Source organism: Ictidomys tridecemlineatus, chromosome 5 (genome assembly GCF_052094955.1).
Source record: "Ictidomys tridecemlineatus isolate mIctTri1 chromosome 5, mIctTri1.hap1, whole genome shotgun sequence".
Classification (NCBI taxonomy): domain Eukaryota; kingdom Metazoa; phylum Chordata; class Mammalia; order Rodentia; family Sciuridae; genus Ictidomys; species Ictidomys tridecemlineatus.
The window spans coordinates 173573301-173598888 of NC_135481.1; the positions used below are offsets into that span (position 1 = coordinate 173573301).

A 25588-nucleotide genomic window follows, 5' to 3' on the forward strand; every position below is an offset into this window, starting at 1 on the left:
CTCAGCGCCTGTCACCTCTCCTAATTCTCCCAAGAGCCATAGCAGGGGGCTTAATTATCTCCACTGTGCAGATGAGGGGTGCAGATCTCAAGAAGGAGAGACGCTCAGACTCCCACAGCTACAAAAAGCAGAGTCAGGATTCGAACCCAGAGGTCTGTTGGATTTTTGTCACCTTCGGTTGACTCTCTCTGAGGCAGGCCAACAGTGTTAGGTCTTCCGCACCTGCAGAGAGGAGCCAGCACTGCAGATTGTCCCTAAGCCTTGCCTGGGCCACATCGGACCCTCTCCAGGATCTTGGGGACAGGCAGACAATAGCCTCCAACGAGGCCCTGAGTCACAATCCCAAAGGCAAGGACACACAGCACCCAAAGTCGTCATTGTTACCCAGAAATCTTTATTACAAAAATATTTTGCAAGCCAAAAAGTTTAAGTTGCAACTATATACAAAACGGGGCCTGTTTCCTTCCCAACAGTCTGAAAATAAACTCCCGAAACCACGCTCCTTCCGCAGGTTTATTTCAACCTCTTCCTTTTCCTGGGGTTCCATACACAAGGTACGGGGACTCTCCAGGCTGCCCGGCTGAAACTGAACCACAGTCTTCCTTGGCCTCATTCCCTATTTCCCCCTCCCAAAATTAAAGTAAAACAAAAATTTAAATGGCACCAAGAAAACATTCTTTTAAAAATCCTGTGTGTGTCTGTGCGTGCGTGTGTGCACACGTGTGCTGTCTCTGGGCAGAGCAGAGGGACGCGGAGGGTAACAAGCCCACCCTTTGGAATTGAGAAACAGCCAGAGCAGGTGACCGGGCCACTGTGGCTCCCAGATGTCACCGAGGAGCTGGCTTGTCAGGCCAAGGCTGCCCTTGTGGCCCGTTGGCTCAGCAAACTTCCAGATGCCAGTGTGTAAAACACCAGTCACCGGCCGCGGAGAGCCGGGTCTGCGCTGAGCCCCCGGGTCTCACCTGTGTGTTGCACCTGCAGAAACGGGCGGGCAGGCGGGCTCAGCATCTGGCTCAGACAGCCAAGTGTGTGCCATGGGCTTCCCACAGCTCAGGGGATCAGGGACATTCGTTTCTCAAGTCTACAAGCCACATGTGAAAACTGAATAACCAGGGTTGTGACCTACGCTCCTGGGCCCAGCCAGGCACCCAGCTAGAAGAGTGGCAGTCAGAGGGTGACTGGGTCACAGCCTCTGCCCGACTTCCTGAACCAGAGGGCGGGGGACTGGCAGGGGTCTGCCCTGGCTCAGAGCTGGGCTGCCCGGAAGTGACCAGGATCTATTCCAGTCTGATCCCAATGGCGTTCATGAGCAGAAATGGAAGCTTCTTCCTTGTAGGAATGAGTTCTGAGAGCCGGATGGGGAGGGGGCGATGGCTAAGGGGGTGAGGCCAACAGCCTGGCTCAGTGTCCCCCCCGTGCCTGTCCCTAAAGTGCTTGTGAGAGATGGTGGGGAGGGGTGTCATCGTCCCTCTTCCCACTCTATGGAAGAGCAGACTGAGGCATCGGGTCTGGACGGGTCAGCACTTACCACCGTGGGGCCTCGGAGGGAACAGACCCCGTCGGGTGGCCCAGCTGAGGACGCGGTCCAGTGAGTCCCGGAGAGAAGGCTACGTGTCTCCACAGAGCAGCCGGATGGATCCTTCTTCCAGGTCCTCGGGGCTCTGGGACTTGGAAGGATTCAGTTTTCTGCTGTAAGAAAATTCCCTCCAGGACAACACACTGTGAAACCTCAGACTTCACAAGACCCAACCGTGAACTTCAACACATGACAAAGAGCCAAGAGAACGCTGCTGTTGTTTTAAGAAGAAGAAGAAGAAGAAGAAAAAAAAAAGAAAACAAACAAAACGAAACACCACAGATCAAGTTTTCTAACACCTCGGCTTCAAGATTGCACGGTTCACATTTCTCAATAATTTACAGGCGTCCCCGGGGCGAGGCTGCTGGGTTAGTGCTGCCGGGGGGGAAGCAAGCTGGGGGCTGAGAGGAGAGGCGGGCCGCGCCCAGTGCCCCGTGGGGCTGGCAGATGCTCCAGAGTGGCACATGGACCCGGAGCGGGCGAGGCCAGGACTGTCGGCAGCAACCTCCGAGTCTCAGGACTCGGGTCTCAGTTTTATTTTTTTTCCAGCTTTTTCCATGGAGGGGGGCAGTTGGATCTACAGGGAAAAGATTTCCCAGAAGCCCCAGTTGGGTGGAGGTGGTAAGAGAAGGTGGGGGGTCTTGTCCTCCTCATCCTGGAAGAGCAGGATCTGGGGCGTCAAGGAGGCAGCCAGGGTCTCTAAGACCACGACCCAGACCCGTGAGTGACGGTCAGAGGCACAACAGTTCTTGGTCCCCAGCGGTGGCGCCGATGGGTTCTCCAGTTGGTTCGGCAACGTCAGTCCTCCAGACGGGGTGCAGGGTGTGGGGGCCGTGGCTGCCCTGGAAACGCTGGAGAGCCGAGGGGGCTGGGCAGACGGGAGCCACCCTCACTCCTGGTCCTGGGACCGACGCCACCCAGCCGTCCCGGGACGGGGCTGGCTGTCCTCCACACGGACCACTCCATGGGGGACAAGAAAGCTCGTGGGCACAGGCCCCTAGAGCCAAGCACAGTCTGTTCACTTCCTTTGGACCTGGACGCTGGCGTACTCCGAGAAGGACGGCTCGGGCTTGGGGGCTGGCTGCTTGGGGCCCCGGTTGAGGTGGACCATGTCCAGGTCGGCGTAGGTGAGGGTGTCCTCCGGCCTGGAGGGCGGGCTAGTCTCGATGCTGGCGTACTCTGTGTGGTTGTTGGGCTCGGCGGCCCGCGGGGCAGGCTTCTTCTCCTTGGGCAGGTTCAGGTCGGCATAGGTGATGTCGTTGATGTCATTTGTGTCCTGGATCTAAAAGGCACGGAGAGAAGGTCATTCTGGAGCATCCAGCCTGCTCAACCACCAACTGGGCACAGTCCCCCCACAGTCCTCCTTCATTGTCCCCTCCTCCCAGCTGGAACCACCGGTGGTTCTCACCCCTCTTCTCACGTCACCCCTCCTTTTCCTCGTCACAAATCCACCAAGTCTATTTCAGCTCAAGCGTGACTCTATCCTAAGATGCTTCCTTGCCCTCCATGCCCCTGGCTGGGCCCAGGCTCCTTCTCCTGCTTCCCATCACAGTACCCACTGCCAAGGACAGGGTCGGCTTGGGGCCTGAATAGATCTGATGTCCCCATATGGGAAGGGATACTCATATTCATTCATGTGTTTATTTGGCAAATGTTCATTGGACTTTTGTTGATACGGGCACCAAGGCTGGCACAGGAGAGGCTCAATTCATGTTGAAGACATGAGTGCATGGATGCATGGATGCATGGATGGATGGATGGATGGATGGGTGGATGGAGAGGTGGGTGGATGGATGGATAGATGGAGGGATAGGTAAGTGGATAGATGGATGTTTAGGTAGATGGATGAATAAATGGATGAGTGAATGCATGGATGAATGGATTGATGGGTGGATGGATGGATGGATGGATGGATGGATGGATGAATAGGTGGAAAGATGGATTAATGGATGGATAAACAGATTAGTGAATGCACGGATGAATGGATTGATGGATGGATGGATAAATGAACGGGTGAATAGAGAGATGAATGGATGATGGATGAACAAATGGATTAATGAGTGGATGGATGGATGGATGGATGGATGGAGGGAGGGAGGGAAGGGCGAACAATGGATGGCAATCATTTCACCCTCACTCTGGGTACAGCCGGAGCTGAGAGACAGAACAGCAGCGGTGAGGGAGTGAGATCATCAGCTGTGGGCGTTGTAAAGGTTCTGGAGTCAGAAGGCCTGGGTCTGAATCCTGGTTCTGCCTTTTCAAGCTAAGCGACTTTTGGCAGATCCTTTAATCTCTCCGGGCCTCAGTCTCCCCATCTGTGAAGCAGGGATCATCATCGTGCCTCTCACCAGGGCTGTCGTGGGGATCGAGCAGATGCATCCAGGCAAGCGTTCAGAACCGAGCCTGGCACCTGCGATCGCTTACCGCCAACACACGCCAGCCACTCGCAAAGCCGCACACCTCCCACGTTCGTCTCACCACAGGCCATCGCGCCTTAAAATGTCTCCCCGTGAACTAGAGCCTGCTCTGCCTGCGCCCAGCAGCTGCTGATCTCAATCCTAGGCTTCTGGACACCACCCACTCCCACATATCCCCTCCCGAGGCCTCACCCGGCCCTTTCCCAGGCGAGGAAACTGAAACCTAAGCGGGCCTGATGATCTGGCAGTCACCCAGCGGGCAGGGTCTGCTGGCTCTCGGGCTGTGGCCCTCCTTCACCAGGTTCCCTCCATCCTGAGCCCTGCAGGTGCTCCCCAGCTGCTGTCAGCGAAACCCACAGGGACAGCCAGAGTCCTTCCCCAGCAAGAGCTGGTGCCCAGCCTCAGGGCCCGAGGCTCAGGTCTGCCAGCTCGGCTAGAGCAGGGTCGTGACTGCCCTGCTTACTGCCCAGGGCCTGGCACGAAGCTGTGCTCATTAAGTCTTTGAGGGTGATTTCTACAGGTTTCCATGACTAATTCTTCTCACCATCGTCCTTTCCCCAGAAGGTTCCAGGGAGAAGTCCAGACTGGGGAGAAGGCCACGACTGGACATGGTTCTGTCTCTTCCAGTTCCCACCCAATCTCATGCCCAGGGCTGTGGGGGCCGAAGCGGGTCAGGAGGGCAGGCTGAGGTGTTCAGCCTCCCCCCAGCCCGACCTCGTCAACACATTATGTCTAAATGATGCCAATCGCCCAGGAAATGTCAAGGATGGGTGATGCTCCTTTACCGGGCTCAGAGCAGGGCCTGCCGCATTACCAGGTGCTGAGGGGCCCCTGCCTCCCAGGTCTGACGAGGTCAGCTGGAAATAGGCCCATCTCGTTTGCTCAGAAACAGGCCAATCACGTTGCCTAAGAAGTCTCCTTAGTGATGTTGAGGGGGACTGCCAGGTCTAGGGAGGTGCCCGCGGGAGGAAATTCATGACAAAAGGGTCTTTCCAGCAGCAAAAGCTAGAGAGGGCCGCCAGTGCTTTACCCCAGGTGGGAGCGGGCTGATGGGGATGGTGCTCCTGGTGGGGGGACTGCCTTGAGCAAATGCAGGGCTACAGCCCGACCCCAGGGCACCAGGCCACCCAGCACACATGGTGCCTGGCGCCCCACTGGAGTGGTACCATGAAGCAAGGTGACATCAGAGTCTCCTGGCTGGATCAGCGAGGAGGAGCCCGCAGAGGACACGGGGAAATCAGGAATGCACAGATCCTCTCCCCTCCGCCTCCCTCCGGGGGGGGGGGGGGGGGGGTGGGGTAGGGGGGACAGAGTCTTAATTTAGAACCGGATCTGCAACTCAGGCTGAAGCAAGGAAATCACACCCTGAGTTTCCCAGGAAGGGCGGCTCACCAAGGACTGTACCTGGGTTATATCCCTGGCGTTCTTCTCGGGCTCATGCAACCTAAAATGGAAAGAGACACACAGATATAAATACCGCACTATCTCAAGTGCTTATGCAAATCGATAAGAATAACATTTCAGTCCCACTTCCTATATGGGTAGAGGACAGGGATGAATGAGTCACAGCAGAAATACAACTGCTTATCAAATGTTTGGACAAGGGGGCCATCTCTCACTAACAAGGATGTGGCAACAATGCTCTGCCATTTGCTTTTTTTTTTTTTTTTTTTCAACGTCTGTGGGCAGGGATCTTTAAAGATGATAATACCCAGAAGATGCACTGGGCAGGGAAGGCATGGTGCTTCACAGGCTGCGGGTGGGGGAGGCGAGCTAGGACCCTGGAAGGACAGCCACGGGGGGGAGGGGGAGGGCCTGGATGGGGTCTCCATCTCTTGACTTTTGGGGGGAAATTCCATATACAAAGCACTTCCTGTCCGTTTGTCCCAGGCAGGGTGGAGGGAGGGAGGTTTATCTCTCTGGGCTCTGTCCGTCCAGACCCGTTTAGGAAATTAGGGTGAACGTAGAGATTAAGGTTTAAAAGGTTCATGAGAAGATACTTTTTTAAAGTTACAAATGATTAAAGTGATAACCGAAAAGGCAAATCTCTGTGGAATGATCTCAATGGTGGAAAACGCGTGGATGATAATGGGGGGCAAATGCCAACCGCAGTGGTCTTTGTGGGGGTATTAGGTTTCCCATATTTCCCAAATGCTCTGTATTAGGAGTACCTATATATTACGGCTAAACAATGAAAAGAGAAAGACCAAGATGCCTGGGTTCATCAAAAAAGCCCTTGGTTTCGGCCATTGGAGGCTGCGGCTCAGTGCACAGGGGACACGGTCAAGGTGATGTGCACATGGAGCTGCTGGCTCCATAGGAGTCGTGTTAAGTTCTCAGGCCGGTGACTCTGGGTTGGGACGGTCGCCTGTATAGTGTCAGAAGTGAGCAATGGCACTTGGCAGCCGGGTTATTAATGGATTTGGCATGAGTGCTTGGCTCAGAAGGCAGTTCTGGGGCATGATATGTCCCACGTGCCACAGGAACAGCCCTCCAGGATTGGGGACGCGTCTGGTGGGGGAGATCATGCAGATCTTCCCCCACCCCCTGGTTTCCAGCCCCCTGCCGCTCCCCGCTGCCTGTCTGGTTGGAGTCCAACTCCTCGCCCTGCTCAGCATCCCAGGCAGCCTGGCTCCCAGCTCCTCCACTCCCCCGCGCTCATTTACTCACGAGCCACCCACCAAGTATTTCATGCTGGCTACTCGGAGCTTTGTGTTTTCTGCTTCAACAACAGCCTTGAATGACCCCGTCACGCTTTTTCTCTTGGTGAACTTTCAAGCATCCTTCAAAACTTAACTCTGGTGTCACCTCCTTGGGAAGGATTTGCTGACCATGCTGGGATGGTGGGTGGCCCTCTGTGACAATCTCAGACCTCCTTGCATATTTTCACCTCTGCTTTCCGTTGCTCTGTCATGCTGTATGGGCACAGGCGCCCAACAACCAAACTGGAATGAACGCTGGCCGGAGTGCCCCAGGACCTCTGCACGCACAGCCCTCCTGCCTCTTCATGGGCCTCTCTCCAACTCTTCCCTCAAATCCTATATTCAACAGTCTTTTCAGGGGGGGGACCTTCACTGAATCTCTCAAATTCCATATCAGAACCTCAAGCTTTTCTCTTTCATAGCTGTATTTCAGATTATAACCAATTATCCACTTTTTTTCTGGTCTTTCTATCTCAGTGAATGGCACTAACTCATCCTGAGTCAGGCTAAAGTGGGAGTCATCCTTGATTCTTCTCTCTTCTTGTACAAGAAAGAGAAATTGCCATCTGATTCCTGCAAGGCTGGTCAGCTCCATTAAAAAAAAAAAATTTTTTTTCAGCCATTCTGTCATCTCCCTCTCTCAGCTCTCTTCTCTAAATTCCTAAACAAGCCTCCTTTCTGGCCTCTCTGCCTCCATTCTACACATTCTCTCTTTCTTTCCTTTCTTTCTTTTTTTTCTTTTGGTACAGGGCATTGAACCCAGGGACGCTCACCCACCTCCCAACCCTTTTTATTTTTTATTTTAAGACAGGGTCTTGCTAAGTTGGCTCAGCTGGCCTCCAACTTGCAATCCTCCTGCCTCAGCTCCCACGTCTCTGGGACTGCAGGCCTGAGCCACTGTGACCAGCATTCTCCACACTTAAAATGCATAAAAGATGCCACATTATTTTTCTGCCCGGAGCGCTCACTCCTCTCGCCACACGGTGCGATCCCTCTCTATGCGGGCTGGAGAGGCGCTGTGTGGTCTGCCCTGCTGACCGCCTCGGTCTCACCTCTCCCACCCTCACGACTCTGGCCTCCACGCCCTGAGCTTGTGTTGTGCGCCCCTGCCTTGGAGCCCTGGGCCGGCTCTCTGTCTGCCCCATCCCTTCCCTTATTCGCAGGCCCCTGCAGACATCATTAAGCCTCCAGCTTGTCGGGTAAGCTGTCCCCAAGAGGCCAGGAGCTCTACACGGGGAGGGACGAGGTCTGTCCTGTTCACCTGGGAGGCCCCAGCCTTGTCCTGGGCTGGCCTGTGGCTGCCCTCCCTAGATGTTTGTTGAATGAATGAATGAGCTCTTCTCTCGCGGACCCTCAGTGCCACAGGCCCAGCTTCGTCCCTTTTCTGCTTTCCTTTGCGATGCCCCAGCTCGGGCATGAATCAATGAAAGACTCGGGAAAGACTCGGGAAAGCCCTAAATATCCCAAGAATAAACGCAGCCAACGTCTGACGAGTGAGCAAATGGCCGACTGAACGGACCCCAGTGCCCAATTAAGGGAGCAGAGACTCACTTCTCCTGAGCCGGGAGGATGACAGGAGCCACTCTCTGCCTGGGCATTCCTAGCCCGGGGCTGGGGGGGGGGCTTTAGGGCCAGCTGGTTCCTCCCCAGGCACCAGCTGAAGGCTCTCTGAGCTCGGAGTGGCAGCCTCCTGCACCCTGTCCCTGGAGTGGTGCTGACCCCCGCCAGCTGCGGCCAGAGCCAGCGGCCTCTGCCCTGGAAGCACCCTCCCGGCTCACTCACTGGAGATAAGGGAGATAAGGGAGGAGTGACGCCTCGGCTCCTCCGGAGGCTCAGGCTGGAAAAATAAGAAACAGGCAGAAAGCGGTTGGCTAGCAGAGAGGAGGAGCGCCCGCCATCAGGGCTGGGGTCACAGGGCCCGCACTTATGAGTGGCAGGACCCAGGGAATGTCACATGACTTCTCTGAGCCTCAGGTGCCTGGACCCGAGGACCAGGACGATAACAACCCTCTAGAATCGGGGTTCTCAGAGTGTGGCTCGGGGAGAACAGCGCTGGCTGGGTAGGAACCCTGAACAGACTCGGGGTGCAGTGAGTCTGAACAGGACTCCCCAGGAGTCCGCCACAGCCTGGATCCTGGGAACCCCTGTCCTGTGACGGGACTGGGGAACAATCATAGGGCTTTTGCAAACATTAAAACCACCGAGTGGGATCAAGGATGGAAAGGGACGGATGGGTGCACAGGAGGCCATAAATGCTCAGTTAATGGCAGCTGTGACTGTCACTGTCATTGTCATGGACACTCTCACTGTTCTTTGCTTCCAGAACCTCTTGTGCAACTGGGAAGGTGAGTCAGGTGAAAAGTCAGGCCAATAACAAAGCAAAACAGAAGGGAGAGCAGGGGTCCCGGGATTTGGTGAGAGAAGAGCTCTGGGCATGGCAGGGGTTAGGGACAACGCTCATTCAGTCACTCAACAAACCTCTACCGGGTGCCTGCCCCCTTCCAGGGACAGTGCCGAGTTCAGAAGCTATTATCTGTGAACATGAGGGGCACGGTCCCTGCCCTCGAGAGAGGTGGGTTGTAAATGGGCACAGAGACACCTGGAACACACGAGGGTGTCAGTGCCAGGGCACAGGAGGCCATAGGAAGCCCCTTAAGTAGGTAGATCGTCATGTCCTTGCTGAGCTCAGGAGGAAGAGTGGGAGGTGACCAGGTGGAGGCAGGGGTGGCTTTAGCTCCTCCAGGAGTGGTCTGCAGAGCTCACAGGTGCCTCTGCCCCCAGCGCTGTGGAGACCCTGGGTGGTACGTGTGGGGGTCCACCCAGGGGAGGCCAGTGCACAGAGGCCAGGAGGACAGCGAGGGGCCTGTGTGTGGCAGGAAGGGGGCAGTGTGGTTCAGCCATTCAGTGTGAGGCCTGGTGGGGTGGAGAAGTGACACCGTCCACACCAGCTGCGGCCAGGCCATGAGGCCTCCAGAGCCTCGGGACTTTATCTTGAGGGACATGGGGGACACTGATGGTCTCTCAGCAGAGGATGGGGATGAGTCTGGCTCCTGGACAAGAGCGTGCCTGGTGTGTGGACGGGACAGGCAAAGACAGGGCACCAGGACAGTACTCCCTGGGAGGTCAGGAGGGCTCTGAGTGTTTGCGGGGAGGCTGGGAGGCTGGACAGGCTCAGCCCAGGAAGTGCCCATGGAGGCAGGAGGCATGGCTTTACCCAAGGACTTTCCATTCTGCACAGGAGAACGGCCCAAGAAGCTGCCCAGTGTCCCTCTGGGCAGGTGAGATGCTCCTACTATGCGCAACCACAGAGCCCAGTAGTTCCTCCATCACCACACATGACCCCCCCTCTCAGGACACAGCGCTTCATTGCCCCCAACCTTGCAGCTGTCCTTGACTCTACGTACAATCCATCAGCATGTTCTCTGCCCTCCCTTCAAACTATGTCTAGAAACTGACCATTTCTCAGCCCACCCGCCGCTCAGGTCTGGGCCCCCATCATCTGCTTGGTCCCTTGCAGTAGCCTCCTCACCAGCCTCCCCGCCTCCACCCTCACCTCACAGCCAGATTCCCACCTGCAGTCAGCCTGATGCTCTTAAAGCAAAAGCCAGACCCCATCCTTCCTAGGGCTCATTCTCCCACTGGGAGTAAAACCCTGAATCCTTCTAGGAGCCCAGACTCGAGGCCACTGGCCTCCACCCTAGATCCTGAGTTCTTGCTGAGCAGTTCTGAAGTCCAGAAAGCTCTAGAAAAAAGGAATGGAAGATCTGCACAACCCAGTTGGTGGCAAAACCTGACCTGAAACAATTCAAATCTGTTTACAGTTTTGTTTCTCGTGTCCAACGTAGATGTCTACCTGTTTCCACACGGCGGCATGCCCAGGGGACGCTGTGGAATGTGGTCCCTGCTCTGCTGGCGATGACTCCCAGGGCCTTCCTGGATGCTGACTAGTCTTTTTGGCCCAGCTCTGCAGCACGTCCTGCCACATGGGCCTCTGCTAAGAGGAGGCCTGCGTCCCCTGACCCCATCCCTGCCTCCCCTCCTTCCTTCCATCCCAGCCACTTCCCTCCCCAGGCTCTGGCCCTAACTGCTCTCTTGCCTAGCCCCTGATCTTGGTCTCAGCTCCCAGCTGCGGGTTTCTGCTCACATAGCCTCTGCAGAGGTGCCCCTTCAGCCTGAGACAGCCCCCCACCGTGATCCTCCACCCCTTGGCTGTACCAGAGTTGTCACCACCTGGCAGAATGTTCTAGATCACTTCACTTGCATGCTTTGCCTGCATCCCTTGCCAAGGCTGAGCCCCATGAAGGTCGGGGCTCCTTCTTGCTCACCCACAGCAGAGCTGCACATACCAGGGGTCTGACAAGTCCCTGCAAGTGTCAATCAATAAGCTAACGTTCCCTCTGTGAGGAGACCTGAGCCCCTGCCCGGCGTCCACCCTGGCACCCAAAGTACACAGCACATCTTCATTAACGAAGGAGAAGGCAGGTATAGAACTGGGATCTGGGGAGGGAGAGGCCAGCGGTGTGTGCAGGACACTGTGACATTCAGGGACTTGGAATTTCTGTCACTCTGCAGGGGATTAGATCAGGGCCACGCTGTCTGGGGACAGAGGTGAGAAATCAGTGTCACTGTGCACCAAACCCCTGTATCTGAGACCAGAATTAAACACAGACCTGGAGCCACCCGCTTACAAGAGAGAGGGGAACCGAGGGGCCAGTGAGGACGGCCCGCGATCGCCAAGCCACCCAGAGAGAACTGCAATGGCGTCGGGCCCAAGGACGCACTCACCTTGTGGAAGAAGTGGACCCCTTGGCTGAAAGAGAAAAGGAGAAGCAGTGAGTCCCCTGGAAACACCACCACCTCTGGCAACATTTTTTTTTTTTTTTTTTTTTTAAGCAAAGGTTTGCTCCAGGGATGTGTAAGGTAATTATCTCCATCACATCCTGGGGACCACGGGAAGTCCCCATGGCCACCTCCCCCGTGGGTGGTCCATCATCTTCCTAGAAGCCGAGGACTAAGCTAGGCCTTCCTGGCTTCCCCCTTCCAGGAGAAGCCACCTGCCTCCCTCTTAGGGCCTCACCCCCGTGCAAATGGAAACCTCATGGGACCCTCTATCGAACTGGGTCCCACTTAGGTCCTGGAGAGCGGCTGAGGAGCAGTGTGAAGCCAGGTCTGCCACTCACCTACCTGCCGTGTGACCCTAGGTGGGTCACTTTCCCTCTCTGAGCTTCTAAAGCTCACAGGGCAGTGCTGTGCATCCATTTATTTACATATCACCTCTTTCCAAGAAAGACAGCGTCCCATCTGTCTGTCTGGTTCAGAGGTTTTCAGCCTGTGATATGGGGCCTCCCACAGACAGGCCTCGGGGCTGAGCAGCCATTGGACTCCAATTTTGCTGCAAAATTGTAATTAAGAAGCAACGTGTGCACTTGAGTGTGCTCTGCGCTGTACTTGGACAGGCAGAGGCCGCCGCAGGCAGGAATCCCTGCTGCCAGGTTCACGGGGCCTGGTGCCTGGGCAGGGGCTGGGTGGTTGGGGCAGCCAGCACCTGGTGGGGGCTCAGCGGCTGAGGCCTGAATGGAGGCGGAGGGTCAAGCTGGGGCACGTGTCGTCTCTGAGAATCTAGTGACGGGGTGCCAATCACCCTCCTTCTCCACCTGCGAGACTGGGTGACTTCCCAGGCTCACGCAGCTGGCCAGTGGTGGAGCTGACAAGGGGACATTACGCAGAGGGTACTGAGGTCGAGGAGGGGACATCTCCAGGGCCCAAGGAGGGGAGGAGGGACATCTCCTTGGGGTGCGAGGAGGCAGTGTGCAGAGTGGGCACTAATTGGTCCCTGCCTTTGAATCCTGGCCCCACCTGCCGGCTGGGAGCTCCTGAGCAAGCTTTCTAACTCACCCAGGCCTCAGTTTCCTCACCTGTAAAATGGGTTGCAAAACCTGGGCTGAGGCCTGTGGCGGGGACTGACCGTGTCACTACATGCCAAGCCCCGGAATCAGTGTGGAGCGTGTGGGAGTGGCCCAGTGGGACACAGGTCCCTGCAGCCTGGTCTGGGAGCTGGGCTCTGTGTAGAGACCCCACCACTCAGCAGCTGAGGGGCTTCCTGGGTGTCGACCTCTCTTCAGATCCCTAATAAGGGGCCACTGATCCTACCCCATAGTGACAAGCTCATGAGCCAGGAGCCCTGCCTAATGCCAGACGCAGTCTTGGAAGGGACAGCTGGGACTTCACTGAAGGCCACCACAACGTTCTGTCCCCTTTGGGTGAACAAGTGGAGGGCTCCCCAGGAACTGTAGGGAGGCCATCATGGGGCAGGTGCCGGGGACCCCCTTACTCTCTGGAGAGGCAAGGCCTACCCCACCCTCCTGAATTGGAGCGTGGGGCTTGGTCTGCGTCTCAGGCAGACTCCTGCCAGCCCAGGAGGGACAGAAAGGGGATCCTGACTACCCAGGACACGCCCGTGCTGGCTGAGCCAGGCGCCCCGACACAGGAGGGCAGCTCGGGACAGCGCCTGTCACTTTGCCGCCTGTGGCTCGTGGTGGGTCACAGCCAGCCACTTTAAACAGAAAAGAACAGAGTATGACCAAAAAGAAAATACCAGAGTTTCAATTTTATCTAAAGGGGTGTGTTGGGCCGAGATGTGAAATGTTATTTCTGTCGCTTGCAGTAAAAAAGGTTTCGGAAATACCAGCTTCAAACTGGCTCCTCTGAGCGTGGCTGAGGAAGTGCGCGCTAAGGTCCCAGAACATGCCAGACTCGACACTTCCTGGGAGCTGACTTGGGCTCCAGATCTATCCTCCAAGGCAGGCGCTGCTAAAGCCATTTTGTTTTGCGGGGGTGGGGGTGGGTACCGGGGATTGACCCAGGGGCACTAGGCCGCTGAGCCACACCCCAGCCCTATGTTGTATTTTATTTAGAGACAGGGTCTCCCTGGGTTGCTTAGGGCCTCGCTTTTGTGGAGTCTGGCTTTGAACTTGCCATCCTCCTGCCCCAGACTCCCGAGCCGCTGGGATTATGGGTGTGACCACCGCACGGGGCTCGATAAAGCCATTTTATAGATGAGGCTACAAAACGGAGGCTCGTGGAGGCAGAGCTGATTGTTTATAGAGTACAAAAGAGGCATCAAGAACCCTGGTTGGCCTGACTTCAAAGCCGAGGCCTGTCCCAGCCCCAGCCTCATGCACAGTGCCATGGAGGGTGGGGCTTCTAGGGAGGACACCCACGTTTCTGGGGTCACCCTGAGGAGCACTGTGTGTCCATAGTGCCCTAACATCCTACATGTAGCCCCCCACCCCCACCTCGGAGGTACTGGCTGTGCTAACCCCCTCCCTTCCCCACGGCCTGCGCTGGGCATGTGACCTGGATGCACGGGAGGAGAGAGGGAGTCTGGCCGCAGCTCCTGGGAAAGCCTCTTCCCCCCTGAGACTGGCAAGGGGAGGTCCCAGGGCCCCTCTTGCTACCCCTGGCAGCAATCTGTTTCCTGCCTCAGGAGTGGACCTGGGAGGAACGAAATTCAGGGCAATGACCATCATTTTGCCACCATGAGGGGCAGGCCACCAGGGACCCTCCCAGACTCCACCAGCCTGGAGCAGCTGCCCCAGCCGCCCTGGTGTGGCCACTTCTGGACCCCCACCACCCGTGCCCAAGGCACCGCGTGTCCGGGGAGGACAAGCCCAGGGGCAGATTCTGAGGGAGGAGAAGGGGAGCCACCCACCTTTCTTCTGTTTGATGCGGAGGAGGTAGAGGGCCGCCATCAGCAGGACCACCAGCAAGGCACACACCACGCCCACCACGATGAAGATGTTCCAATTGGCAGACTTGTCTGAGGACCACACAGAAGACAGGCTTCACTTATGCAGATGGAAAACAGAAAAACCCAAACCCACGGCCCCTCTGCACAGTGAGGCGGCGCTGCTAACAGAACAGCTGGCTGGGCCGGGCGAGCCTCGCAGTCACGTGGGCACAGGGGTCGGGGCACAGTTGCCCCTGGGGGTCACCAGGAGCAAACACCAGGCTGAGGGCCCGGGGTAGGGGACTGCAGAGCCCAGCTGCAGGGTGTGGGCAGCATCTCCCTCCCGGGAACAGAACACGTTCCTTCTCATCTGGAGCCGAACCACAGAGGAGCCACCCGTCCATCTGAGACTGTGAGTCAGCCGCTAGTGGCAGAAGGCGCTGGGGGAGAGGGACACTGTGGAGCGGCTGTGTGCCCACTGGCTGCGGGACTCCGTGAGAGCCCAGGGGCTGACCACCCATCTGCGCCCCGGCCCTGGGCCCCACAGCCTACGAGCTGTGAATCGGGGCACCTGAGTCAGAAGCAGAGGCTTGAGGGGCCCAGGGCACAGGTAGGAGATCCCAGGCTCCAAGTCATAGAAACGTGGGTTCAAGTCAATGTCCCTAACCAGTTACACGACCTTGGGCAGGTCAGGTGAACCTCTTCCCCCTGCTGCCTTCTTCTTGGGATGATAATAAATTCCACTGCCACTGTTCAACACCAACTCTTCCAACCTCTCTCCAACAATTAATTGAGTTCCTATTATGTGCCCTGAAGCTACAATGCTGAATAAAACAGTCACAGTCCCTACCCACCGAGAATCAGAGCTGAGGGGGGGCACGAAGCTCATCTCCTTCAACATGGCCCTTCGCAAGCAGAGGCTCAGAGTCAGGCACTGACTTGCTCAAGGTCCCACAGCAAGCCTGGGACAAATCCACACACCCTGTATTGCACATCCTATGAAAACCGGGCTTCGGTACAATCAAAGGGACACCATGACACAGCACTGAGGCTCTCTTGGGGCTTCCCTGAAGGAAGCACAAAGAAGTGGCCTCCGTTCTCATCTGTCCAAAGGTTCTGCTGTGTACAAACTGTCAGCCAAGGTGACGACAGATCATCACTCCACAGTGGCACTAGAGGACAACAAGATGCGGCTATTTTCAAGTAAGAATTCGCAACACAACGGAGGGGGGCGGACAACCCGTGCCTGGGTCTCCCAACCTGGTGGAATGGATGCGTCACCTTCATGCTAAATGAGCATGCCCTTGGCCCAGAAAGGGTCCCTGAGAGACGGTCGCACAGAATGGGACACATGGGACACAGTAGGTACAACAGTGGTCTTGGCAGCTCTGGTTTTCCTTGAGCCAAGATGAAAGAATCCCCAGAGCCTCCCACCCCACTGCCAGCAGCAGGAGTGCTGGGGACACCAGGCTGAGGTCAGAAAGAGAGGAGGGAGGCGGCCGTGAGGACGTGACAAGTGTCAGGTGAAGAAGGCAAGTGGCGGCGGCCAGGACAGGCCCATCCCCCGTCCTGCCTTCCTCCTTAGTGTCCCTGTTTGAAGGCCCCATGAGATGTGTGCCCAACCCCACAGAGGAGACCCCCAGAGTGTGGTGTGGGGAGCTAAGACGCTGCTGTTCCCAGGCTCTGGGTGCCCTGGGGGAAGGGGGGTCACTGCTCTCACGTCACAGCACACAGAGTCAAGGTGAAGTTTAAAGCACTCAATCAGCTGGGATGTGGGCCTCACCAGGGGTGTTTTCGGGGCTTTGCTTCCCGGGGTCGGCAGAGACCTTCAGGGTGTAGTTCCTGGTGGTGGCTGGCTGCCCGTCGTGCTCCACCCGGCAGGTGAACGTCACGTCCTCCCTGTGCACAGAGGAGTTGACCAGCAGCCAGCTCGTCACGTTGAAGGTCCCGTCCTTGTTCTCTGAGCGGGTTGAGGCTGTCTCTGTCCTGGACACATTTCCATTCTCCACCCAGGTCACCTGTAGGCTCTGGGGGTAGAAGTGCTTCACCTGGCAGGTGACGTTCACCTGGTTCCCTGCCATGGTGGGCTGTGGGGTGACCTCCACGGTGGGCGGAACTGAAACAGCACAGGCAGAAGCTGTGACCTTATGGCACAGATGCTGAGCTCCTCCCAGCAGGGCAAGGGCCTCCCTCGGGACAGGGCCAGGCATGCAGAGGGGCTCAGACACTGGGGGTTTGCACAGGAGTGAATCACTAACCACAGGGCCTGCCACCCACAGGTGCCAAGGGACCAGCAGCTCCCCTGAGGGTAAGTGAGTGAGGCGGACAGGCTGCCTGCAGGAAGTGAGCAAATAGATGGAACCTCCTGCACGTCAAGGCTCAGCTCTGGGAGGAGCTCTGCAGTGGTAGTTGCTGATGGTCAATGAAATGAAGCCACCAGCACATGCTGGACACAGGGCAGGAGTCCATATGTGATGGCAGGTGGCAGCACTGCTGGGAGCTAGAACCCAGGCCACTGAGGTCCTGGCCAAGGCCCCTGGGGAGCAGCAGGCTGGGTGGGCAGTGTGGGCTGAGGTGGGGATCAGGGTCCTGTACCTCGGATGGTGTCAGACAAGTTGGCAGTCCCACGAAGAGGGCTCCCCTGTAGGGTGATGTGGGCCACCTCACAGATGACTTGAGAGTGCACGTCCCCAGGGGCCAGGGTCACCTGGGCTGTACTGGACACGCTGTAGGACACACTTTCTCCCGTGGGGTGCACGCTGGTCTGGGTGTGCGAGAGCTCATTCCCATTTTTGAACCACTTGAGGGTGATGTTCCGGGGGGAGAAGCCGTGGGACTTGCAGGTGAAGCTCACCATCTGCCCAGGTGTGGCCCTGGTCCCAGGACCCGATACCATGGGGGGAGAAGGTCTGGCTGCAGAGGAGCATTGACAGACAAGTCAGGTGATTGGGAGGCCACCTGTGACCATGAGCGAGTGACACTGTGAAGACCCTTCCTAGACATTATCATCATTATAATTATTTTTTTGGCGTTGTTAGAGATCGACCCCAGGCCTCATGCTGGGAAGCACACGCCAAGGCTGAGCTTGGTCCCCAGCCTGTACAGGACATTATCTGTTAATCCTCTTAATAAAGCCAGGAGCGGGTGTCCTCAGCCTCTTATCTCCTGTCTTGGTGGCAAACACAGTGACCCGGCCAGACGGTGAGGAAGGGAAGACCAGGTGGAATCCCAGGTCTGAGGTCAAAGTCCTCTGCAGGCGGGGATTTCCACCAGGCTGGGCCCAGGGAGGAAATGGCCGACCTGTGTCACTCTTTGTATTGATCATTCCCTACTGGCCTCCCCGAGACCTTGGGGACCTAGGGAAAGCATTTATAGAAGTAAACACAGTGACAACCAGCACCACAGCAGCACCGTAAGCCCTGGAGCCCTGCGGCCACCCTGGCCTGTGTGTGGTGTGCACGTTCCAGAGTCTAAGACATGGGGGGTCAGCACCTCTTCTGGGGCCACAGTGACGATTACAGGAGACCCTGGGAGCATTTTGCTTTGAGTCACACACTGGAGATGGGCCTCAGATGAGAACCCAGGCGGATCTATCTTTCTCCAAGAATTTCTTTCTATCCAGGGAGCTCCCTGTAGGTTTTTATGAATGAACTCCATGTTTTCATTCTTTCCAAAAATATACCAGTGGTCTAACCTGTGTTGACTCCTGAATTTGAAAGGGAGAGGCTAAAGAGATGCTTCCTCCACCACCACCGCTCCCCCCCCCCTTTTTTTTTTTGGTACCAGGGATTGAGCCCAGGGGTACTTTAGCACTGAGCCATATCCTAGCCCTATTTTTTTTTTTTTTTTTTTATTTAGAGACAGAGTCTTGCCAAGTTGCTTGGGGCCTTGCTAAATCACTGAGGCTGGCTTTGAACTTATGATTCTCCTGCCTCAGCCTCCTCCCCAGCTCTTGGAAAAAAATGCTTTTCTGAATCTGGGGCCTTTCTTAGGTCACTTTGAGGTTGGAAACAGATCGCCACGTGCTCAGGAGGCTAAAGAGGGTTAAGTTGTTAATCGCTGATTAATTACAAGAGACCTAGACTCAGGCCCGCTGAGCAGGCAGAAGGCTTGCAAGGGAGAGGATCAGAAGGAGGCGTGTGCCCTGTGGACGGGTCCTCAGATGGGTCCTGTGGCGTCTCCAAATTGCTAATCGCCACCCAGCACAGTCAGCAGGCAGCAAATATCACAAATATTTGTACATGTAAACGTCTACCTTCCCCCTAACGTTCACCAGACATTCTGAGGGCACAATAAGGAGGGTGTCACTTAAGTCATCAAGACACCAGCAGCCTGGAAGTCGCTCAAGAGGTGAGAGGTGGCAGAACCAGCTCCCGTACCCGAGGGCTCCCAGTCCCTGAACTCAACCAACTGCAGATGGAGCACGATTTAAAAGTGGCGCCTGAACTGCACATGCTTCTTCTTGTCATGATTTCCTAAACAAAACAGTATGAAACTATTTGCATAGTATTTGCTTTTGTAAGTAATCTAGAGATGTTTTAAGGTATACAGGAGGCTGAGTATAGGTTAAAGGCAAATTCCACATCATTATATAGGAAGGTCTTCAGCACCCTTGGATTTGGGTAGCCTCAGGGGTCCCAGAACTGATCCCCTATGGCTACAGGGCACCAATCATCAAATTTTGAGAGCTCTGAAGCTGGCTGCTCTATCTGTGCTCACCAACCTTGTAAGGGGGTCTGAATGTGAGCCCCTTTGTGAAACAAGGTTGAGAGACAGGCGTGGCTGGGCAAAGATACACAGCAGGCAAAGGGCAGGGCTCATGACATCTGGTTTAGGTTGACTCATTACAGAATCTCTGGGCTTTTTGTAGGTTGGTTGGTTGGTTGGGGGGCTGGAGATGGATCCAGGCCTAGACATGCTCAGTGGGTGGTCTACCACAAGGCATCGGACCCCAGCCCAGGTATCTGTTCTTATCTGCTGAGCCTCAGTGTCCCCTCTGTAATAAGGGGACACCACCCTGTAAGATGAGGTAGAGGCAAGACTCAGTGCCGGCATGCTGCAGGTGCCTAATAAACGACACCTATGGCTGCTGCCATCACTCCCTCTGACCACACGTTCATTCCTTAGCAGCCAGGACGTGGGGACCCAGGAGAAGCCTCTGTCCTGTTCCTGCAGCTGTCGGGAGAACCTGACTGAGAGGAGGACAGACACCCCCAGAGGATGCCCCCCGTTTTCCCAACAGGAAACAAGGTTGAGGAAGTGGCTTTCAAATCAGGGACAGGATCCCAGCGATTCCTCCAGATGAGCTCTTTACAGAAAGCCATGACTCTTGGGGAGAGGGGGACGGACCTCAGTGACACCCTGGGCCACGGAGGCTGGGAGGGTTGTGGCTAGGAGCAAGGCCTCGCTGGCAGACGGTGGAGAACGGAGCGGGGAGGGCCTGCGCTGAGGTGGGCCCTGAGCAGGCTGTGTCTGGTGGCCCCTCCAGGGGTCCAGGGGTCTCCTTCTTGGGAGGTGGCCCTGCTCCTCCACGGACCCGAGAGCTGAGCCCACACATGCTGTTCTGAAGCATCCACACCCGAAAAGGTACCTCACGCTCTACCTGCATGGGGGACCAGGATTGCCAGAGGATGACACTCCAGCTTTCCCCTGTGGTCTCGGGACATGTGGCTCTGGGGTCATAAGCCGTGGCTGTATATTAGAATCTTCTGGAGTAACTAAAGACTAATGCCCAGACCCCGTCAGACTTATCAAAGCAAAACTTCTAGGTGGAGCCTGGGATTTTAAATTTTTTTTATTTTTATTTATTTATTTTATTTTCCCAGGCAATTTCAATGAGCAGCCAGGTGGGAGCCACCCAACCCCAAGCTGCCCCAACCCTCTTGTCCCTTGGGACCTAGAGGGGAACATGACCCCTTCAAGGTCACACGGCCAGACCTGACGGCTCACATGGAGGGGATACTTCCTACAAGCCATGTGCCGATCCAAGGGCATTAGGTGACTTCCGTCCTTCAGGGCCAGCCCTGCTCTGTGAGGGGGTGTCATGGACAGGTGAGGACCCTGAGGCCCCCTGTGTGGAGCACCTTGTCTGAGGTCACCGACTGGACAGTGGCTGGGCTGGGCTGTGGGGTCCAGGCATGTGGGCTCTGTCCCAGCCCTCCTGCAGCTCAGTTATCACCCAGCACCCCTCCCACCCACCCACCAGGGCTTGGTGAGCATTCCCTCGACTCTCCACAGAGCCCTGGGCAGGGGCCACGGTCATGACCATTTCAGACAGGGAAACGAAGGGCTCGAGAAGAGCCATGCCTCATCCAAGACCACGTAGGTGGGGAGCACAGCCCCCGGGCTCCTGTGGGTCTGTTCCTGGGCAGGCTCCCTGTGTCCTCCCAAGAGCCTGGGAAGATGGGTCCCCAAGGCAAAGGTCCACAAGGAAGATGCGGCATCTGGCCACGGCCACCCTGGTCCCCTCCATCTCCCTCCTTTGTCAACCAGAGCATCCTTTAGGCCCAAGACATGGCAGAGAGGACCAAGTATCTACTAGGAGTCAGCAGAGCGAGTCACCTGAGCTGCTTGCTGGCCGTGATTGCCTTGGCGGGCACGTGACACTGGGCCCTCAGGGTCTTTGTTGGTGACACCTGCAAAATCAGTAGGAAGCCACCTCCCTGCCTACCTCCAGGGATCCTGAGATCTGGTGCCACCACACCCAGGACAGAACACTGGTGTCATCCACATAAAGTAAACGTACTGTCTGACCCAGCAGGCCTCTGCAGCGGGCATTCACCTGCAGAGGATGATCACCATGAGGTCCCCACGGCAGCACTGTTTTAACAGCTCAAGGCTGGGATCAACTCAAATCTCTACCAACAGAATAGGGGAGGAACCACGGTGGCATTTCCAGCTGCTGGATGATAAAGCGCCTGTTATTCCATATCCCATGCAGAGATATGGGATCCCGATGAGGAATGACCCGGATGGCACGGGAGGGGGGGGATAGTTTTTGATGTAAACCAGCCTCAGAGTCTGATTGTAAGGCTCGAGCTGAATCTCAGGGAAACCAGTGAGGGGCAGAAACTCTGGCTTCCTGCCCAGAAGGTTCCAGGGGCTCTTATTCAGCACCTACCCTGCACCTTGCTCGTCTCTGCAGACAGTGTCAGCACCAGGCAGCACACAGAGGGGCTAGAATGGGACCTGGGTTCCCAGCCTGATCCTGGCACTAACTGGCCATGTGACCTTTGGCGGGTCTCTGGCCATGCCTAAGCCTCCAGCTCTTCATCTGTCAATGGGGCTGAGCAGATGGATGGAAGGTCCTTCCTGGGCTCAAGAGTTAGAAAGAGGATCCTTGACTTCTGGCAGGAAACCCAAAGTGAGCAATTGGCTTCCTGAACTGGACCCCTGTGTCACCAACATGGAGAACACTGCCTGGGGAGTGACCCAGCTCTGCTCCTACCCTGCAGGGCCTGTGAGGGCTGGTCCCTGAACACACGGATTCACAGGCAGACCCAGGACACAGGCCCAGCCTCTTGGCAGCTCCCCCCAGGGCCCAGGTCTACAGGGAACCTGAGCCTGTCAGAATCCTCTCAGGTGCTGTTCCAGGAGGGGAAGGAAGGAAAGATGCCCTCCCCCTCCCTGCTCTGGAGGGCCTGGTCCTCAGGGAGGGACAAGAATACAAGGAGGTGGGACAAGAGCTTCAGCCTGGGCTGCTCCCTGCTTCTTCCATGGCATCCAGAGCAGAGTCTGGCACATGGCAGGCCCTCGAGGATTGTGGTATAAAGAGGACTCACCCCCACAGGGCAGTGCTCTCTGCAGTTGGAACTTGCTCTGGCTCTGTGATTGGCAAGTCCCTCAAACCCTCAGAGCCCTCAGCTGGGGAGCCACAGGGCAGGCCAGACTGGAAAAGGTCAGGGCTGTGGAGCAGGCAGGTGAGGGGTGCAGGTGCCCCCCATTTACCAGTCATGGAGCCTGGACCACATAGCACGGCCTCCACAGGCCTCTGCCTCCCTGACCTGCAGGAGGGGTGACAGCAGGTCATGACATGAGCACCCAGTGCTGCTCCTGCTTCTCAGCTGTGGCCCCCAGGATGGAGGGCGTGACCCCTGACCTCCTGTCCCACCCCAGGGAGGAGGAGGCAGCTGCACTCACCTCGCACAGACAACTCGGTGCCTGGTCCAGACTTGTACTCCTTATCAACAGGGGTCGATCTCTGGAACTTCACACAGTAGTGGGTGCCGGCGTCTGCTGGGGTGACATTACTGATGCGGATGGAAAAGTCCCTGTTGTCCCTCTTTGAGGTATCTGAGACATTTGTGACTCGGGGGAAGTGGCCTCCTAAGAAGTTGTAGATCAACTCCCGGCCTGGCCCTGCCCCCTTAAACCACCGGATGGGCCCCACAGGGAGCAGGGAGGTCACAGTGCAGTGCAGAGTGGCCGACTCTCCAGCAGCGACAGACACTGCCTTCTCAGGCTGGATCACCTGCAGCTCCTGTGCAGCCGCTCCTGGGGGGAGACACAGGGTGGTCACTGCTCATCCTGGGGATCCTGTGTGTTTTCTCAACAACCAATTTTCCCCGACGCATATCCCAAGAGGAACTTGAGCTCAGCACAAGGCACATGCGACTACATTTAACCCTCATATGGACCTGCTCCTTGTGACTGGGATACAAACGAGGAAACTGAGGCTCAGAGCACTAAGTCCCGTGGCAGGGAGGGGTGTGAGGCCTGGGCCCTCTGTGGCAGAGCCGTGTCTAGCTGGGCTCTGAAATTCAAATCTGTATTGACCAGAGAGATGGGAGCCCTGGGGGTCCTGGCTGAGGGAACAGCACAGGGAGAAGGTGCAGAGGAGGAGGCTACCCCGTGTGTGGGGACTGACTCTGCACAGCCTTAGATTGTTCCCAGTGGAACCAGGACGATGACCCTGCCTGGGAAGCTGCACTTAGCAGCCTGGGAAGTGGTGAAGTAGGAGCATGTGGGCTGGAGTCCTGGCCCAGTGGTGCCCCTGTCACCTAGGGCCATTACTGGGGCAACTGAAAACACCCAGTTGCCAAGTGCAGCCCTGGGCTTGGACAAACCCTTTCCGGCTCTCAGCCCCGCCTTCCTCATCTGTAAAATAATCACTGAGTCCATCCTGAGGCCTGTCCAGGAGGACTGGACAAGCAGAGACCAGGGACAGTGGCAAAAAGGAGCATCTGGGCTTTGGAGTTGACAGGGTTTGAAATGTGGTGCATCCCTTATCACATGTGACCCTGGTTTATCCATCAGGTTTTAGTTTCCTTATCCACAAAAACAGGTAGAACACCCCCCAGTCCTCTGCTTTATTTGCAAAGAATGAGATTCCCCAAAAAGGAGCCCCTGAGCACTGGGCTGGGCACAGGGGACGTTGTTTCTGGACCAACAGTGGATGAAGGGTGGGTTGCTACTCAAACCTCACTTCACCAGCCCTCACTACTGCCGCTCAGGCCAGTCCTGAGCTGGACGATGGGGACTCCCAGGAGTGGGACCCAGTCCAGGCCTCAAGTTTCCAGGCTGGGCAACTGGAAGGAGTCTTGGGGTCAGCTGTGGGAGAGGCCTGGGCTTCTAGTTGGAGACCCTGGAGTGTGTGAGACAGAGACCCCGCAGAGAGCCTGGGGGCCAGTGCAGGGGAAGGACACAGCCCAGAAGATGCCCAGGCAGGCTGGGGTTTGCAGATGCCCAGGCTCCAAGGGAAGAGAGGGTGCCTCCTGGGCCCCCCAGTTCTGAACAAGGTGGAGGTGGGCAGGGGAGAAAAGAAAGACCACGAAGAGTGGGAGAAACATACAAAGCCATCCCTTGGAACCTGCAGGGACAGTTCCAAGACCTTCCTGGTTACCCAGACCCAAGGACGGCTCAAGTCCCTCTTATAAATGATGTCGTATTTGCATGACGTCTGCAACCCTGTGTGTACTGTGCACCACCCTGGATTATCTACTGCCAAGTGTCACTTAATGATGGGGACAGGTTATTGGGAAGTTTGGTCACTGTGTGAGCAGTATGGCATACTCACCCACACCTAGACTCAGTACAGCCGACCACACACCTAGGCTAGGTGGTGTGTGTACGGTTGTAAGTGTGGTTGGCTATCAAGTGAATTGTCATTACGCAGTGCAGGAGTGTGATGCCTAACACAACTCACATAGTTGTTAGGCTGCATTGTGTAGGGAATAATGGCAGGAAAAACGTCTGTGTTCAGTACAGTTGCAGCCATGGTAGGCCTAACTGTGGTTGAATGTGTCACGGAACCTGAGGATTTGGAGAGACAACTGTATACAGAGACAGAGACACAGAGAGACAAGTCGGAGAGGGAGCTGGAAAAGGGAAAGACAGAGACAGGAGATGAGTGATCTGGCTCCCGCTGGGCTCCCCACTGACCCTGATGGCACCTTGTCCACCAAACAGGGCTGCAAACCCTCTGAGTAGCCCCTCCAGCTCTGGGTGGGCAGGAGAGAGACCCCGTGGGTGTGCCCCCAGGCCCAGGAGCTGGACTGCCTCACTGGCAGGGGGAAAGTGTCCAGGGGGAGGCCACGGGCCAGTCAAGCCCAGGGCCTGAAGCAGGTCTGTCACCATCTGTCATCATCCTGCCTCACTTCCCCTCCTGCCAGGGCTCGCCCTTGAGGCTCCAGGGCCAGCCTGAGCACGGCCTGACTCTCACGGCACCAGGGAGGAAAGCAGAGCCTGTAGGGGACAGGGCCGGCCAGCGTCAGCCAGCCCAACAGTGGCAGGCATGTGAGAGGCACAGGAGGTACAGGCCACTCAAGGCATGGAGGCAGGAAGTCACCTGGAGTCCCCAGAGTACCCAGCCAGCGATGCTCCCCGGGGGTCTGCACTCGAGCACCAGGAGACCAGCCCAACCAGAAACGGCACCTACTCTGTGCTGGGGCCACAGGCCTGGGCCAGAGCAGAGCCTCCAGTTGGCTCTGCCCCACCTTCCGGGACCCCCATGCCATCATCCACCAAGCCAGCTACCGGCATCCACCTTGGGGACAGTCAGTCATGAGGACTGTGACAGAGCTACACATAAACACCTGGCACACACGTGCTGCTTAAATTTTAGTTCCTATTCCTATTATTACCACCAAGCTGCATTATTTATGTAGTTGATTTCGTCTGGATTGTTCTATTGCCCCCCACTAGGATGTTGGATCCACAAGGGACG

At 56.5% G+C, this 25588-nt stretch overlaps 1 protein-coding gene across 8 annotated transcripts in view; it reads right to left on the reverse strand.

Annotated features, from left to right (window-relative positions):
* Positions 1–374: 374 nt before the first annotated feature.
* Positions 375–25588, reverse strand: part of LOC101973207 (tyrosine-protein phosphatase non-receptor type substrate 1) — a 42187-nt gene continuing 16973 nt past the window's right edge. For 3 of the 8 annotated variants that reach the window (XM_078051539.1, XM_078051541.1, XM_078051542.1), the window contains exons 3-9: positions 22564–22917; positions 17020–17337; positions 16208–16540; positions 14407–14514; positions 11481–11505; positions 5386–5437; positions 375–2858 (exon numbers count right to left, since the gene is read on the reverse strand). In XM_078051539.1, the coding sequence (XP_077907665.1) occupies positions 2595–2858; positions 5386–5437; positions 11481–11505; positions 14407–14514; positions 16208–16540; positions 17020–17337; positions 22564–22917 (1454 nt within the window). In that variant the 3' untranslated portion in view covers positions 375–2594. The remainder of the gene's footprint in view (positions 2859–5385; positions 5438–11480; positions 11506–14406; positions 14515–16207; positions 16541–17019; positions 17338–22563; positions 22918–25588) is intronic. The other 5 variants (XM_078051545.1, XM_078051546.1, XM_078051540.1 and 2 more) reach the window with 4 other exon arrangements.